The 13,772-nt window shown below is 45.7% G+C and overlaps 1 protein-coding gene across 14 annotated transcripts in view; it reads right to left on the bottom strand.

The window, feature by feature from the left end:
• The window catches only part of DZIP1 (DAZ interacting zinc finger protein 1), a 53,250-nt gene that overhangs the window by 34,396 nt on the left and 5,082 nt on the right, over positions 1-13,772 (bottom strand). For 6 of the 14 annotated variants that reach the window (XM_017343555.4, XM_017343559.4, XM_017343558.4 and 3 more), the window contains 6 exons: positions 13,412-13,496; positions 11,271-11,318; positions 10,579-10,703; positions 7,593-7,754; positions 3,336-3,473; positions 1,873-1,935 (listed from right to left, as the gene is read on the bottom strand). In XM_017343555.4, the coding sequence (XP_017199044.2) occupies positions 1,873-1,935; positions 3,336-3,473; positions 7,593-7,754; positions 10,579-10,703; positions 11,271-11,318; positions 13,412-13,496 (621 nt within the window). Of the gene's footprint in view, positions 1-1,872; positions 1,936-3,335; positions 3,474-7,592; positions 7,755-10,578; positions 10,704-11,270; positions 11,381-12,681; positions 12,745-13,293; positions 13,497-13,772 lie in introns of those variants that run through there. The other 8 variants (XM_017343557.4, XM_008260108.5, XM_070048381.2 and 5 more) reach the window with 5 other exon arrangements.

Here is a 13,772-nt window from a genome sequence, read left to right as displayed (position 1 = left end):
AAGAGAGAACATTTCTTGTCTAATAGATCTGTTTAGGACACAGAAAAACTATCCAATGCTCTTGGGATCCCATATCTTGGCTGGTGAAGGTAAAACATGCTGGGAGCTGAATGTCATCATCCTAAATACAGGATAGGATTGTCACGAGCAAGGACTGCCTGGGCCCATGATGAAAACCTAGAGCAAACCAGGCATAGACCTACAGACACCTCTTTAACCCTACAGGGAGCACTTACTTCGCTATCTATAAGAAAAGAAGGCTGAGTGATCCCCAGGCTAGATGGCCAGCTACCTTCCACGTTCATCCTGCCAGTATTTAATGAGTGCCAACCATATTTTAGGTACATTAGTGGATGCCAGCAGACAGTGGAGAGCTCGAGAGTTCGACCCCTTCACTCAGAGTTCTGTGATCTGCTGGAGAGACAGGCCATAAACGAGCACCGAGAAGCAGACTGTGTGCAACATTGATCAGAGCTGCACCTGGGATGTGACAATGACAGAGGGAGGGACTGCCTACTTAGATGGAGTGGCCTCTGGTGACCTGTGCACAGCGGCCAGAGGAGGAGCTGGGCAGAATTCTAAGATGGCCTTCAAGGTTGCAGCTTCTAGTGCATGCACCGTGTATGGTCTCTTTCCTTGGGCTGGGTGGCACCTGCGGATGTATTCATGTGGTGGATGGAATACAGCAAAGATGGTGAGACTGCACGTACAGGACAGCCCCGTCAACTCTGAGTTCACAAGAAGGAAGCGCTTCCTGCCTGGGCACGTTTTATGCGGCTGAGTTCCTTAACAAGAAGTTCTAGGCTTTTCTTGAAGGGGAGAATGAAAGCAGGAGAGACACTTTCCAGCTGGCCTTGAAGAATTCACCCAGTCATTGAGGGAGAGGGCGTGGCCTCTGGGAGCTGCAACTTCCACCATACAGTTAACCATTAGGAGCTATAGTTGAGAACACATGTGACTGATTCCATGAATGGAGCATGTGAGTCAAAACTGTGTGACAATGATTCTATCATTTGAAGCCACCCATTTGTGGCCCAAGGACTTGGGGCACGCACATGGGAGCGCCAGATGAAGCTCCTTGAACCTGGCTTTGGCCTGGTCCAGCCCTAGCTGTTGTAGCCATTTGGAGAGTGAACCAGCAGATGGAAGAACTCTCTCTCTCTCTCTCTCTCTCTGCCTCTGCCTCTCCCTCCCTGTAACTCTGCCTTTCAAATAAATCTTTTTTTTTTTAAACTCTTTTTTTTTTTATTTGACAGGTAGTTATAGACAGAGAGAGAGAGAGACAGAGAGAAAGGTCTTCCTTCCATTGGTTCACTCCCCAAATGGCCGCTACAGCTGGCACTACGCCGATCTGAAGCCAGGATCCAGGTGCTTCTTCCTGGTCTCCCATGTGGGTGCGGGGGCCCAAGCACTTGGGCCATCCTCCACTGCCCTCCCGGGCCACAGCAGAGAGCTGGACTGGAAGAGGAGCAACTGGGAATAGAACACGGTGCCCATATGGAATGCTGGCACCGCAGGCGGAAGATTAACCTAGTGCACCACGGCGCCAGCCCTCAAATCTTTTTTTAAAAAAATAGGAAAACATTTATAATACATGAGGTGAAAAGCATATAAAGCTATAAAGTAAAATCCAAGTTTCGTAGTCCATATAGACAGAGCTCTAGACTTACAGAAATGCAACATTTATAATAGCGTGGACAGAAAACTGAAAGAAATTATAATGAGTAGTAGCAGTGGTCATGTTTGATATTGGAATTATAAGTAGTATTAATTGTGTTTCACATTTTTGCACAAATGTTACTAGGTGGACAAATACTACATTTACTAAAAAGAAAATGACCGGCACACAGGCCCTTGGTTTCTTAATCTTACCTGATTCTTTTCTTTCTTGTGTTCTTCATGAAGAGCTTGAACTTGAGCTGACCACTTGCTTTCCTACAGAAGAGTGAAACAAGTAATTTGAGTGCAGCTGTAACAATGAAATCTGCTAAAAACAGGAGCCTCCTTTTTAGTGGGAAGTCCAGCTGTCTATCTGACAAAATTTTAACTTATTTTAAAAACTATGCACAGCTGAAAATGCTTACACACATTTGCTAGTGGTTTCAATCTTGTACCGTAAGGTGGGAGTCGACACAGATCGCCCATTAAGCTAATAGTTAATATTTTAGGCTCCGGTGCCTGGACAACTTGTTCACAATCATTGATTGTGGAAGAACAGCCGGAGATACAACAGAAATGAATGCGCTTGGCTCTGTTCCAGTAAAATAGTATTTACAAAAATAAGTGCTAGTTTGTCAACAAAAGAAGCCAAAAGGAACCACTAAGGTTTTTTAGTTCATGGATGGGGTTATGAACAGAGCTCACAGCAAGGGGACAGAAGAAGCGGGTGGGACCTCCAGACTTCAAAACCATGTCCTTCCATTTGGGGAGACAAGGTGAGAGTAAGGTTCCTGGTCCCCTAACCACACGCTGGGCACCAGGCTGAGCAGCCCCTGGTGGACTGAGAGGATTAAGGAAGGCACTTCTGTGTAGACACAACAACAGAGTTGCCTTCTAAGGTGTCTGGTCCGGTGTAGAGCTCCATAGAGATGCTATGACCCGGATGTTCAGAACACTCTGAGCTGCCCCAGCAGAAAATGCTCATCCCTCAGTATCCAAGGGGACCAGCTCCAGGGTGCCCTACAACACTGACAACCGAGGATGCTCAAGTCCCTCCTATCAAACTGTGCACTAACTGTCTAGGATCTGGGCAGTGAACTAGCAGATGGAAGATCTCTCTCTCTCTCTCTCTGGCTCTATCTCTATCTGTAACTCTATCTTTCAAATAAATAAAATAACTCTTTAAAAAAAAAAATGTTCCCCTATGCCACTACCACTGACCAACGAATGTAGCCAAGGCAAAACTTGTGCTAATTACAGAGGTTCACTTCCACATGATTACAGCTATGTTTGAGAAATGTAAAAGACCATCAGTTTGCTGATGGAGTGGCATATTTCAGCTCTGAAAATAAATATAGGGCTTCAAAACGCCTTTCTACGCCTTTTGAAAGTGAGACCTATGTCTGAAATATGGAAAAATAAATAATAGTAACAGTTTAAATGGACATTGTTAAGAAAACAGGAAACAACTATTTAGCTGTATTCATAGCTATTAAGCAACAACAAGCACTTAATGAACAGCTATTACAAAATTAGGTATGCTTTTAGAGACAATAAAAAAAAAAAAGAATAATTCCCCTCACAGACAATGAAAGACAGGGCTTTCTGCAGGTGATGCTTCCAGTAAATGACTTCACTAAGAAAAATGCAGGCGGTTCTGACCCTTTTTTACATACCTGACTGTCGAGAAGCTGCATAACATGTTGGATATCCTGAGGATTCGCAGCATGGCCATCTTTCAGCTCCTGTGCGTCTCTCAGCGTGCCGATATTGGACTTGATCTGCATGTTGGATTTCTGGATTTCCAACAATTGCTATAAAATAAAATCCAACATTGCCAGCGTGGCTTCTGTACTTTGGGAACACTAAAACACTGAGTAAAACCCAGGAGCACAGCCACGTCTTAAATCTCACTGTCCTCCTGGACACTCCTCTGGCTCCTCCCTCTTCCCCCTCCCCGGACTGTCTTGTCTGTTTCTCTCCCAGTGTTTACAGGATGAAAAAGGAAAAGGAAACTTTCTAATCTTTAACAAGAAGTCTTTAAAAAAAAAAAAAACTGGTGCAGGGGGCAGATGATGAATACATAATGGTTGCCAGAATCATGAGTGCAACTGGTTCTGCAGTGAGAGGTCCACACTGCCCAGGGACCCGGAGAGTAAATCTATTAGGGGTTTGCCACGGGGTAAGTACAATGTCGCTCCCAAACCCATGCAGGACTGCAAACCCTGAAGTCTTAATGGTACTGAGAGGGGAAATGTAATGTATTCATGGTAGTGAGTTTCTTAGGTCACTGGGGGCATGCTCTCGACAGTGGTCCTCTGATGCTTTCTGGAGTTCTTAGGGGCTGTTTTACAGACCTGAGTTTGGGCCCACCCACTTCCTCTGCTTTCTGGGTGCCCACCCCCTTGGGGATCCTTCCCCTGCACATGCGCCACACTCACCAGGTGCCACACTAATCTTGGATTTGAATCTTCAACACCCTGAGCGAAATACATCTTTAGAACTACTTGCCTCAGGCATTTCTTTGTAGTAATGAAAGGCTGACTAATACACAATACAACATTTAAATTTTACTTTTTTTTTTTATGTTACTCCCGAAGTTACTTGTAGAAAAAGAGCCCTCAGAACACCATGAAGGTATTAAGCTCCCTTCCAGACCAAAAGGCTGGGGAGCGTTTTCTCCACTCCTTAAACGTGGCTGCTCAAAATGGCTTCGTTTCAAAGAGTGCGGTATGGGCAGGGGAGAAGGCGTATCTTTTCAGCAGAGAAACCCGCTCCTTGACAAATACTTCCCCAGCCAGGGGCAAAGGGCCAGTATCCACAGTCATAAATCATGTTGTGTCTGCCCTTTGTACAATGCAATGAAAGCAGCACTGTACTTCCTCCCTCAAACCTTATCAAAGTAAAACCTATAACCTCACTCTCCTCATGGGGAAACTATCAGATAAACCCCAACAGCAGGGCCCCCTGCCATACACCTGGACCAGTACTTCTCAAAATTATCAAGGTCATCAAAAACAAGTCTGAAAAACCTGTCACAGACAAGAGGCATTGTTAAGGAGGCATGACAGCTAAATATAACTGTGCCAGGCGAGATAGGATCCTGGAGCAGAAGAAGGACACTGGGTAAGGACAAGAGAAATCTGAATAAAATGTGAACTTTAGCACTCAAATATCAATACTGGTTCAGGAAGTCCACAGATATGCCAACATAATGCATGATGTCAGTAATGGGAAACTGTGCAGGGTGGAAGTGGTCTATGTAGTACTTTCTATACCACCTGCTCAACTCTTCTGTAAATCTAAAACTATCCTAAACAATAATGTCTACTGTTAATTTTTTTTAAATTTATTTACATTTTACTTGAAATTCAGAGGGAGAGAGACAGAGACAGATACAGGCAGGCAGGCAGGCAGGCAGGGAGACAGAGTGAGAAAGATCTTCTATCTACTGGTTCACTCCCCCTAATGCCTGCAACAGCCAGGGTTGGGCCAGGCCAAATCCAGGAGCCCAGAATTCAATCTGGGTTTCCCACACGGGTGGCAGGGAACTAATTACTTGAGCCATAATCTGCTACCTCCCAGGATGTGCATCAGCAGGATTAGAAGTGGAGCAGCCAGAACTCAAACTAGACACTGATAGGGGATGTGGGTATCCCAAGAAGTGACTTCACCTCTGTGCCAAATGGCTGCCTATGGTTAATTTCTTAAAACCATGTAGACAAAAAGGACAAACAACTCAAATGCTTATCTACTGCTAGTGGACAAAGAAAATATGGTCTGTCTATGCAATAGAATGTTATTCAACAATAAAAAAGAATGAACTACTGATACATGCTACACAAACATATTATGTGAAGTTAAGGAAGCCATTGAGAAAAAGTTGCCTACAGTGTGATTCAATTCATGTGGATATCCAGAACAGGGAATCCATGGACAGAACACGGATCAGCCGCTGTCAGAGCAGGATGGGGAATGGGTGCTGATGGGTGCACAGTTTTGTGTTGAGTGATACAATGTCCTCAGATGACCATGAACATGGCACCATGACTCTGTGAATGCACTAAAAGCCACGGGCTTGTACAGGGTGTGAACTACGCCTTAAAAAGAAAAACCAGCAGGAGTAGAACAGCTGTGGGGGGAGAGCCCTGTTCCATAATTATGCTGAGGCAGGAGGCAGGAGTGCAGAGGGACTCTAGGGCCGAAGAACTGAAGTTGGCAGCGACTCACTGTGGAAGAAATAAGTGTGGCCTTCACGGGGAAGTCGCAAGAAGCCAATCCTGCAGGGAACGATGTCAACACCCACTCCAGTGGGTCATACTGTGTCGCGCTTAGAGGAGGCACAGATGGGAGATGTGAATACCCCAGAGCAGAAGTGGTACAAGAAACCATACAGGGGCCGGCACTGGGGTGTAGCGGGTAAAGCCGCCGCCTGCAATGCCTGCACCCATATGGGCACCGGTTCGAGTCCCAGCTGCACCACTTCCCATCTAGCTCTTTGTTATGGCCTGGGAAGGCAGTAGAAGATGGCTCAAGTCCTTAGGGCCCTGCACCCACATGGGAGACCCAGAAGAAGCTCCTGGCTCCTGGCTTTGGATCAGCGCAGCTCTGGCCATTGCAGCCATCTGAGGAGTGAACCAGAGGATGGAAGACCTCTCTCTCTCTCTCTCTCTCTGCCTCTCCTTCTCTCTCTGTGTAACTCTGACTTTCAAATAAATAAATAAATCTTAAAAAAAAAAAAGAAAGAAACCATACAAAGGCGTCAGCACCTAGCGTGCTGCTGCTATTGCAAAGCACTGGAACTGCAGGGGGAGCGTGGTGCTGTTCTCTGTGCCCGCCCGAGGGAGGCTGACGCAGACAGCTGCCCAGAGGAATTTCTCTTCAACTTTTTATTTGAAAATGGCAACTTACAGAGAGACTGAAAGAACAGCACAGGGAACGCCACTTCACCTTGTGTGATGGTGAATATTCCACCACATTTGCTTTAGGAAGGTATATGGAGCTGGCAAACTTTTTCCAGAAGCACCAGAGAGTAACTGTTTGAGTGTTTGAGTCACACAGTGTCTCACTTAAAGCCTTCAACCCACTGCTCCAGCGAGAAAGCAGCACAGGCTGAGCGCAAATGGACGTGCACGCCTGTGACTCAGTGAATGTTCACGTACGGACGCGAAAATGCAGAACTTCACGTCACTGTCATGTCACAAAAGTCTCCTTTTGGTTTTTTTTCCTAACCATTTGAAAACGTAAAACCGCTCTTAGTTTGCAGCCCATCAAGAAAGCAGGTGGGCCATCAGATTTGGGTCTTGGGCCATGGTTGGCTGACCTTATGCTAGAGCTCAGAGTGTTGGCGGAATTCCAAAACAGCCCTCTCGCCTCCTGTATAAACCGTGGTGGCCCCTAGGGGGAGCTCCAGGATCTCCCCTGAGCTCCCTTCCTTCCTTGGCCCACAGGATAACTCGGCTCAAAGGAGCTTGCATGGTGAGCTCAGGATCCCAGTGGGAATGGATGGTTTCTGAGGAAGGAATTCTGGGAGGAGGAGACACTCTGACCCAGTGCTGTTGCCACAGAGGCCAAGGCCTTACTTAGCCACACCTTGCTTGCTTGCAAGACTGTGCACTGCGGTAAGGCAGGGCCCTGTCTAGACTGGCTTCCTTCTCCCGCACTGGTGATCTGTGTCACCCTTTCCAGCCATAATGCTGGAAGTTCCAAAACTTGGTATCAGAACTTAACCATATACGGAAAGGGTCAACAAAGCAACCTGTTTGACTCCTTCTGTCTTCCGTAGGCCTCAAGCAATCCCGGAGCCCCTAGCAGGGAGGGGTATCTGTACCTGGGCACAGTAAAACACCTTCCAGGTCCTTTGGCCACAATGCCACACTAACAAACCTCTCAAGGAAACCAAAACTATAGAAGCCACTAGGATTAATACTTACATACTCCAATGCTGAATTCTTGGAAGTTAATTCTTTAAATTCCTTCATAAACATCTCCTTGACTTTTTCCATTTCACCAACGAGTTTCTCCTTTTCTTCTTCTTTCCATTGATCAAACAACTTCAGAAAGTCTTCCTCTTTTGTTTTCTGCATTTCATATTCCTAAAATTATTTTAAAGCATGGTTTTAAAAGTTTTGACGTGGGCCAGCATTGTGGCATAATAGGTTAGGCTGCCATCTGCGATGCCAGCATCCCATATGGGTGTCCATTCAAGTCCCAACTGTTCCACTTACACGCGCATCAGCACGTGGGAAAGCAGTGAGAGATGGCTCAAGTCTTTGGGCCCCTGCCATGTACTTGGGAGACCCAGATGAAGTTCTGGCTCCTGGCTTCAGCCTGGCCAGCCCCAGATGTTGCAGCCATTTAGGGAGTAAACCAGCACATGGAAGAGCTCTCTATCTCTCCCTCTTTCTCTGTAGCTCTGCCTTTCAAATAAAAAATAGACAAATCTTTAAAAAATAACAGTTTTGACATGAAGCTAATATGAAAAATTTTAAAAGGGAGGCTGCAGCTGATAGCCTAGTCCCAGCTGTTGCAGGCATTTAAGAAGTGAACCAGTGGATAGAAGATCCCTTTCAGTCTCTCCCTCTCTCTGTGTCACTCTGCCTTTCAAATAAATAAATAACAATTAAAAAAAAAACTGCATGAAAGCTAATAACACCAGAATAAATGGGAAGACATCCACGTTCATGAATTTGATGATTTAACATTTTTAACGAGCAATACTCTCCAAAGAAATCAACAGATTCATATTGCAATCTCATTCCAATATCCTTTTTTGAAGAAATGGAATGCCAATCTTCAGTTCAATGGGGGGAAGAATAGGCTCTTCAACAAAAAGTGTTAGGTCAACTGTATAAGTACATGTGAAACAATACAGTGAACCCCTACCTCACACCATAAACAAAAATAAACTCTAAATGGGTTAATAATCTAAATAGAAGAGCTTAAAGCTATGAGACTACTATAATATATGAGGAATATATACAGAGGTGAGTGGAGAGTTATTTAATGGGGACAAAATTTTAGTTTTATCTCAGAAAAAAGTTCTGGATATTGGTTGCAACAATCTGAATATAATAGTCCCTCCTTAAATGCAGTTTCATTTCCTGTCATCTCACTTACCTGTAGTCTGAAAATATTAGACAATTTATAAGAAAACAATTCATAAGCTTAAAATTGTACATTATTCTGAGTAGCATGATGAAAACTTGTGCTGTCCTGCTCCATCTGCCTGGGACACAAATGGCCCCTTTGTTCAGCATATCCACCCTCCTGTTAGCCACTTATTAGCCATCCTGGTTATTAGATTGGCTATCATGGTACAGTACCTGCTTATGTCCAGATAATCCTTATTTTACTTGATAATGGCCCCCAAATGCAAAAGTAGTGATGCAAGAAATTTTATTACATTTTTATAGTTGTTCTATTTTATTATTGTTGTTAACCTCTTAGTGTGCTTGTATAAGCTGACCTCTATCATAAGTTCACATGTATAGAGAAAATATAGCATATAGAGAGTTTGATCCTGTCTCTAGTTTCAGGCACCCACTTAGGTCTTGGCATGTATTTTCCATGGTTAAGGAAGAGCTATTCTATACTTCACACTACTGAACTGTATTCTTTACAATGATTAAACATGTAAATTGTGTGCTGTATGAATTTTATGACACTTCAGAGAGTGAGAAAGAGAGGGAGACAGCGGATGAAGAGACAAGAGGGCTCCACCCCATCTTCTGTGAAATAACTTGCCATTTCACCTAGAAAGTCAAACTTCCTGTCCTCCAGAGGAAACAAGAAAAAAACTGAGCATAGTATTACTTGTAGTTCAGTAGTGACAAGATAAATGCTCTCTCCTGGTCTTATTTGTTCCATGGAGTGCACTCAGGTCACTCCTCGGTTGGATCAGCGAAGGCAGACTTGGTACCCACAGCAGTTGGATTTCAAGCATCACGGCTGTCTTTCCTCCTGAGGCCTTCATCATCCCTAAGTAACTGAATCAGACCTTCCAAGTACTCAACAGGGCTCACAAACAGGTCAAAAATATGATGGGGGCCGGCGCCGTGGCTCACTAGGCTAATCCTCTGCCTTGCGGCGCCGGCACACCAGGTTCTAGTCCTGGTCGGGGCGCCGGATTCTGTCCCGGTTGCCCCTCTTCCAGGCCAGCTCTCTGCTGTGGCCCGGGAGTGCAGTGGAGGATGGCCCAGGTGCTTGGGCCCTGCACCTCATGGGAGACCAGGATAAGTACCTGGCTCCTGCCACCGGATCAGCGTGGTGCACCGGCCGCAGCACGCCGGCCTCAGCGGCCATTGGAGGGTGAACCAACGGCAAAGGAAGACCTTTCTCTCTGTCTTTCTCTCTCACTGTCCACTCTGCCTGTCAAAAAAAAAATATGATGGAAAAGAGAAGACACCTGATGCAGGAGAAGGACTGGACCCACTGTTGGTGGCTTTGAACATGGAGGAAGAGGGCCGTCAGCCAGAGAACACAGGCAGCCTCACCGGGAAAGCAGTGGCAGCCCTCAGCAGACAGCCAGCAGAGACCTGAGCCCTACAACTCCAAGACACTGAGTTCTGCCAGCAACCTAAACAAGCAGGAAACGGTCTCTTTCCACGGCCTCTAGTAAGGGCCATGGCCCTGCTGACACCTTGATTTTAGCCTAGTGACACTCACGTCAGACTTTGGGCTCACAGAAATGTAATGTAAGATAATAAATATGGATTGTTTTAAGCAGAGAGAAAGAGAATTATATTTCCAGGATGTGCTTTGTAGCAAGATACTAAAGAGTAAGATTGGCAGTACCGAATACAACATTTTATCAAGTTCTAGAATCTTCTAAGGGTCCTGTTTATGAGAGTCCATGGCACACATGATTTAGGTAGAACTGTAATTAAAATGCTATTGTTTCAGAGTTTTGTGTCATACCTTAGAGAACCGGAGGGCATGGGCATGCTGGGAGGTCTCCAGCTGAGACTTGGTGAGCTGCAGCTGCTCCTTCAACATGTCGATCTCACCCTGCAGCTTATCGGTCTGTGCCTTTGCCTTATAGTCTGTTCCAACAGAAAGTCTTGTCAAAACAAGATCACAGACGCCATCTGAAAACTTACAGGGTACAGTCCTATGGGTGAGAAAGGAAGCTCTTCCTTGGGTTATTATTACTGGTTTCATCCCACGTGAGCCCATTTTTGCTCTGTAGTTCTTATCTGGAGCCCTTTATGTTATTGGGAAAGGAATTATTTTTGGCAGATTTGTTCAGCCACTGTATTGAGGTTGGGTTATCTGATGGAGACAGTGTGAGAGCGCTGTGTGGGGAGCAACAATGGTGGCAACAAATAATCCTGGCTGCTTTGACACAATGGCAATGTGGGCTCTTCTTAGAGATGCCTGTCTCCATGGGAACAATGGCTTCCACTGCAGGTGCCACGGTATAAAAGTCTCTAGGTCACCATCCTTTGGGCTCCCACCAAATGCTCCTGAGGACCCCATCGGTGCTAACACAAGCAAAGGGCGGGCATTCCAAATGCAAAACTTGGGCCATTCTCAGTCAGCTGGGGCAAAAGCGAAGTACTGAAAACTTGCACAAAGTAGAGACAAGTGAAGGGAGAGTACTTAGGTACCTGTACTTACATGAAGATGTACACATGACTGAATGGATATACATGTGTCTGTGAGTGTAGACATGAAAGGGATGGAAACCAAAGTAGAAAGTCAGAATCTCAAAGATGACCTGAAGAAATAATACTCATTTCAGAGTCTGAAATGCTCTCTGATACGAGTATGAGATAGAATAAGATACTGAAACAGAAGAGAAAGAAGGTCAGTGTCATACTGAAGAATGATAGATTACGTAAAATAGTGCATCCTTCTAGTCTTTACCATATACTGCTGAACTGTCTCTGTGGTCCATAGCTTTTAAGTGGAATGTTATGCTTATTCTTTTGTTTCTATAAAGCCTAGTTATTTCCTAAATACATCTATTTACCTAAAAGGGGCAGAAATAGAAAAAGACTGGCCCTAAATGGAGGTGGGGAAAAAGGCTCAGGTACTGGGTAACAAGCTAGCAACAAGCACTTCTGGATCCTAAGAATCAAAATGAGAATGACTGACAACCTGCAGAGCTTCAGTCTGCTGGAGGGGACGGACACCCTGCATTCTTTGCATTTGAGGACACCCACACAGCAGGAAGCCTCACATCTGGGAACCACTTGGAATCACCCTGCTGGCCTCCTCACTTCCTCCTCTGTTCTGCTTAGTTCCCATCAACAGTCAGGCACATCTTAATTTCCCTTCATCCCGCCTTTTGGTCTAGACGATGTCTCTCACGTCTCCGTTTTCCTCCCCAGCCAATGTTGTTGGAATCAGGGTCTGTATTCTATAGCACTTACTCCCTCACAATTCCCAGCTCACTCAAGTTGAGCATCTGGACAACAGTCAGTTCTCAGGCTTCCTCCTACCCAGTGCCCCAGGGACAGTCGGTGCAATGGACCACCACCTCCTTCCTGAAAGACTTTGTCTCTTGGTTTCCATGACAACACATCCACAGAGTTCCCTCCTGACCCCTGTAGATCTACTGCTCCCTCTCCACTGTGCTGCTCTTCCGGAGTGCCTAGGGTTGGGAGAACCTCAGCACTGGCCTCTGCCGTTTCTATCCTCTGTTGAATGACCTCAGCCAACACAGCTCTCCCACTGACTCCCAGATTCCTATCTCCAGCTGGGCTCTCTCCCTTGAGCTGCAACCTGCAGCATTCCCCACATGCATGTAGATTATGTGTGTGATGGAAATGTACCCATGGCCAACACAAGCTCCCAATTCTCCTTCCTACTGCAAACTAGTGCCATCCCCTGCCCTCCATCACAGTCAACATCATGGCCATTCCTCCACCAAGGAGGAAAGCAACCCAGGATCAACTCTGCATTTCCTCTTGCTCTCGTGCTAAGTCACATCTCTATAGCTTTATGTCCAAAACACCTCATCTTCATTTCCCTCTGCCCTGGGACCTTCTGGTCCAGGCTACCACCATCTCTCACCTGGGCTGCTGGGACAGCCTCCTCACTTCTCCACCTGCTTCCACTGCTGGCACCACGCAGCAGCTAGAGGAATCATTTTCAGGTACAAATTAGATCATGTTCCTCCCCTAGTTCAAATCCTCCAGTGACTTCCCACTGTGCTCAATAAAACACCCACCTTCCAGCCTAGGTCCCTCAAGGTCTCCTGTGGTCTGGCAACTCCCTCTCCAGCCTCATCATAGACCACCTTGCTTGCTCACTCTACTCCACCAGCTTCCCTTCTGTTCCTCAAACACCTCATCCTACCTCCCCTGGGACCCTTACAATTAGCGTTCCAGGTGCCTGGGACACTTTCCAGATTCTCACCAGGCTGGAACCTCCTCATCATTCTGATCTCTAATATATACCTTCACTGACCACCTGGAGTCCTGATTTTCCTGCTCTTTTCACATCCTCATGGCCTTTGCCACCAACTGAAAAGACTTTCTCATATACTTGTTTGCGTGCGGCTCCTTGGCCCCACGCACTGGAGGATGTGAGATCAAGAGAGCAACGCTTCTCTGCTGTGCTACAGCTGCATCCCCAGAACTTACGGCATTGCATGCACATAGTAGGGGCTCAATATTTACTTACTGGATTGGCAGAACTATCACACGTAAAAGGACTGAGAAATGCACTGGACCATGCCTCACTGAAAAAAAGAAAAAGGGAACGCAAAGGAAACAGTTCTGACATAGATCTCATTGCTTACCAAGGTGAGGATCTTCAGGGTGGCGGCGTTGAATGTGACTTTGTAGAAAAGCTTGGTTCATAAAGGCCTTGTCACAAAAATGGCACTGAGAAGAGAGTAACAAATCTCTAAATCTCTAACAAATATCTTTCTACCCAGCATTTAAAATTTGGGCACCTGAGACACTAACTCTTGAAGGCTTTCTTCCCAAAAGATACCATCTTGGCAAATGATACTGGAAGCCTTCCTCATGCTTCATGTGTGCTACCTCATGGAAGTCTCAGAATCACCCTAGAAGGTAGCTACTACTAACGAACCCATTTTCCAGATGAGGAAAACAAGGTTTTGAAGTTAAATGCCTTTGAAATATTTACATTGGAAC

Source organism: Oryctolagus cuniculus, chromosome 9 (assembly GCF_051225735.1).
Source record: "Oryctolagus cuniculus isolate XC-2025 breed Fujian yellow rabbit chromosome 9, ASM5122573v1, whole genome shotgun sequence".
Classification (NCBI taxonomy): Eukaryota; Metazoa; Chordata; class Mammalia; order Lagomorpha; family Leporidae; genus Oryctolagus; species Oryctolagus cuniculus.
The sequence above is the reverse complement of the archived record's forward strand: the minus strand, read 5'-3'. Positions and strand labels throughout refer to the sequence as shown.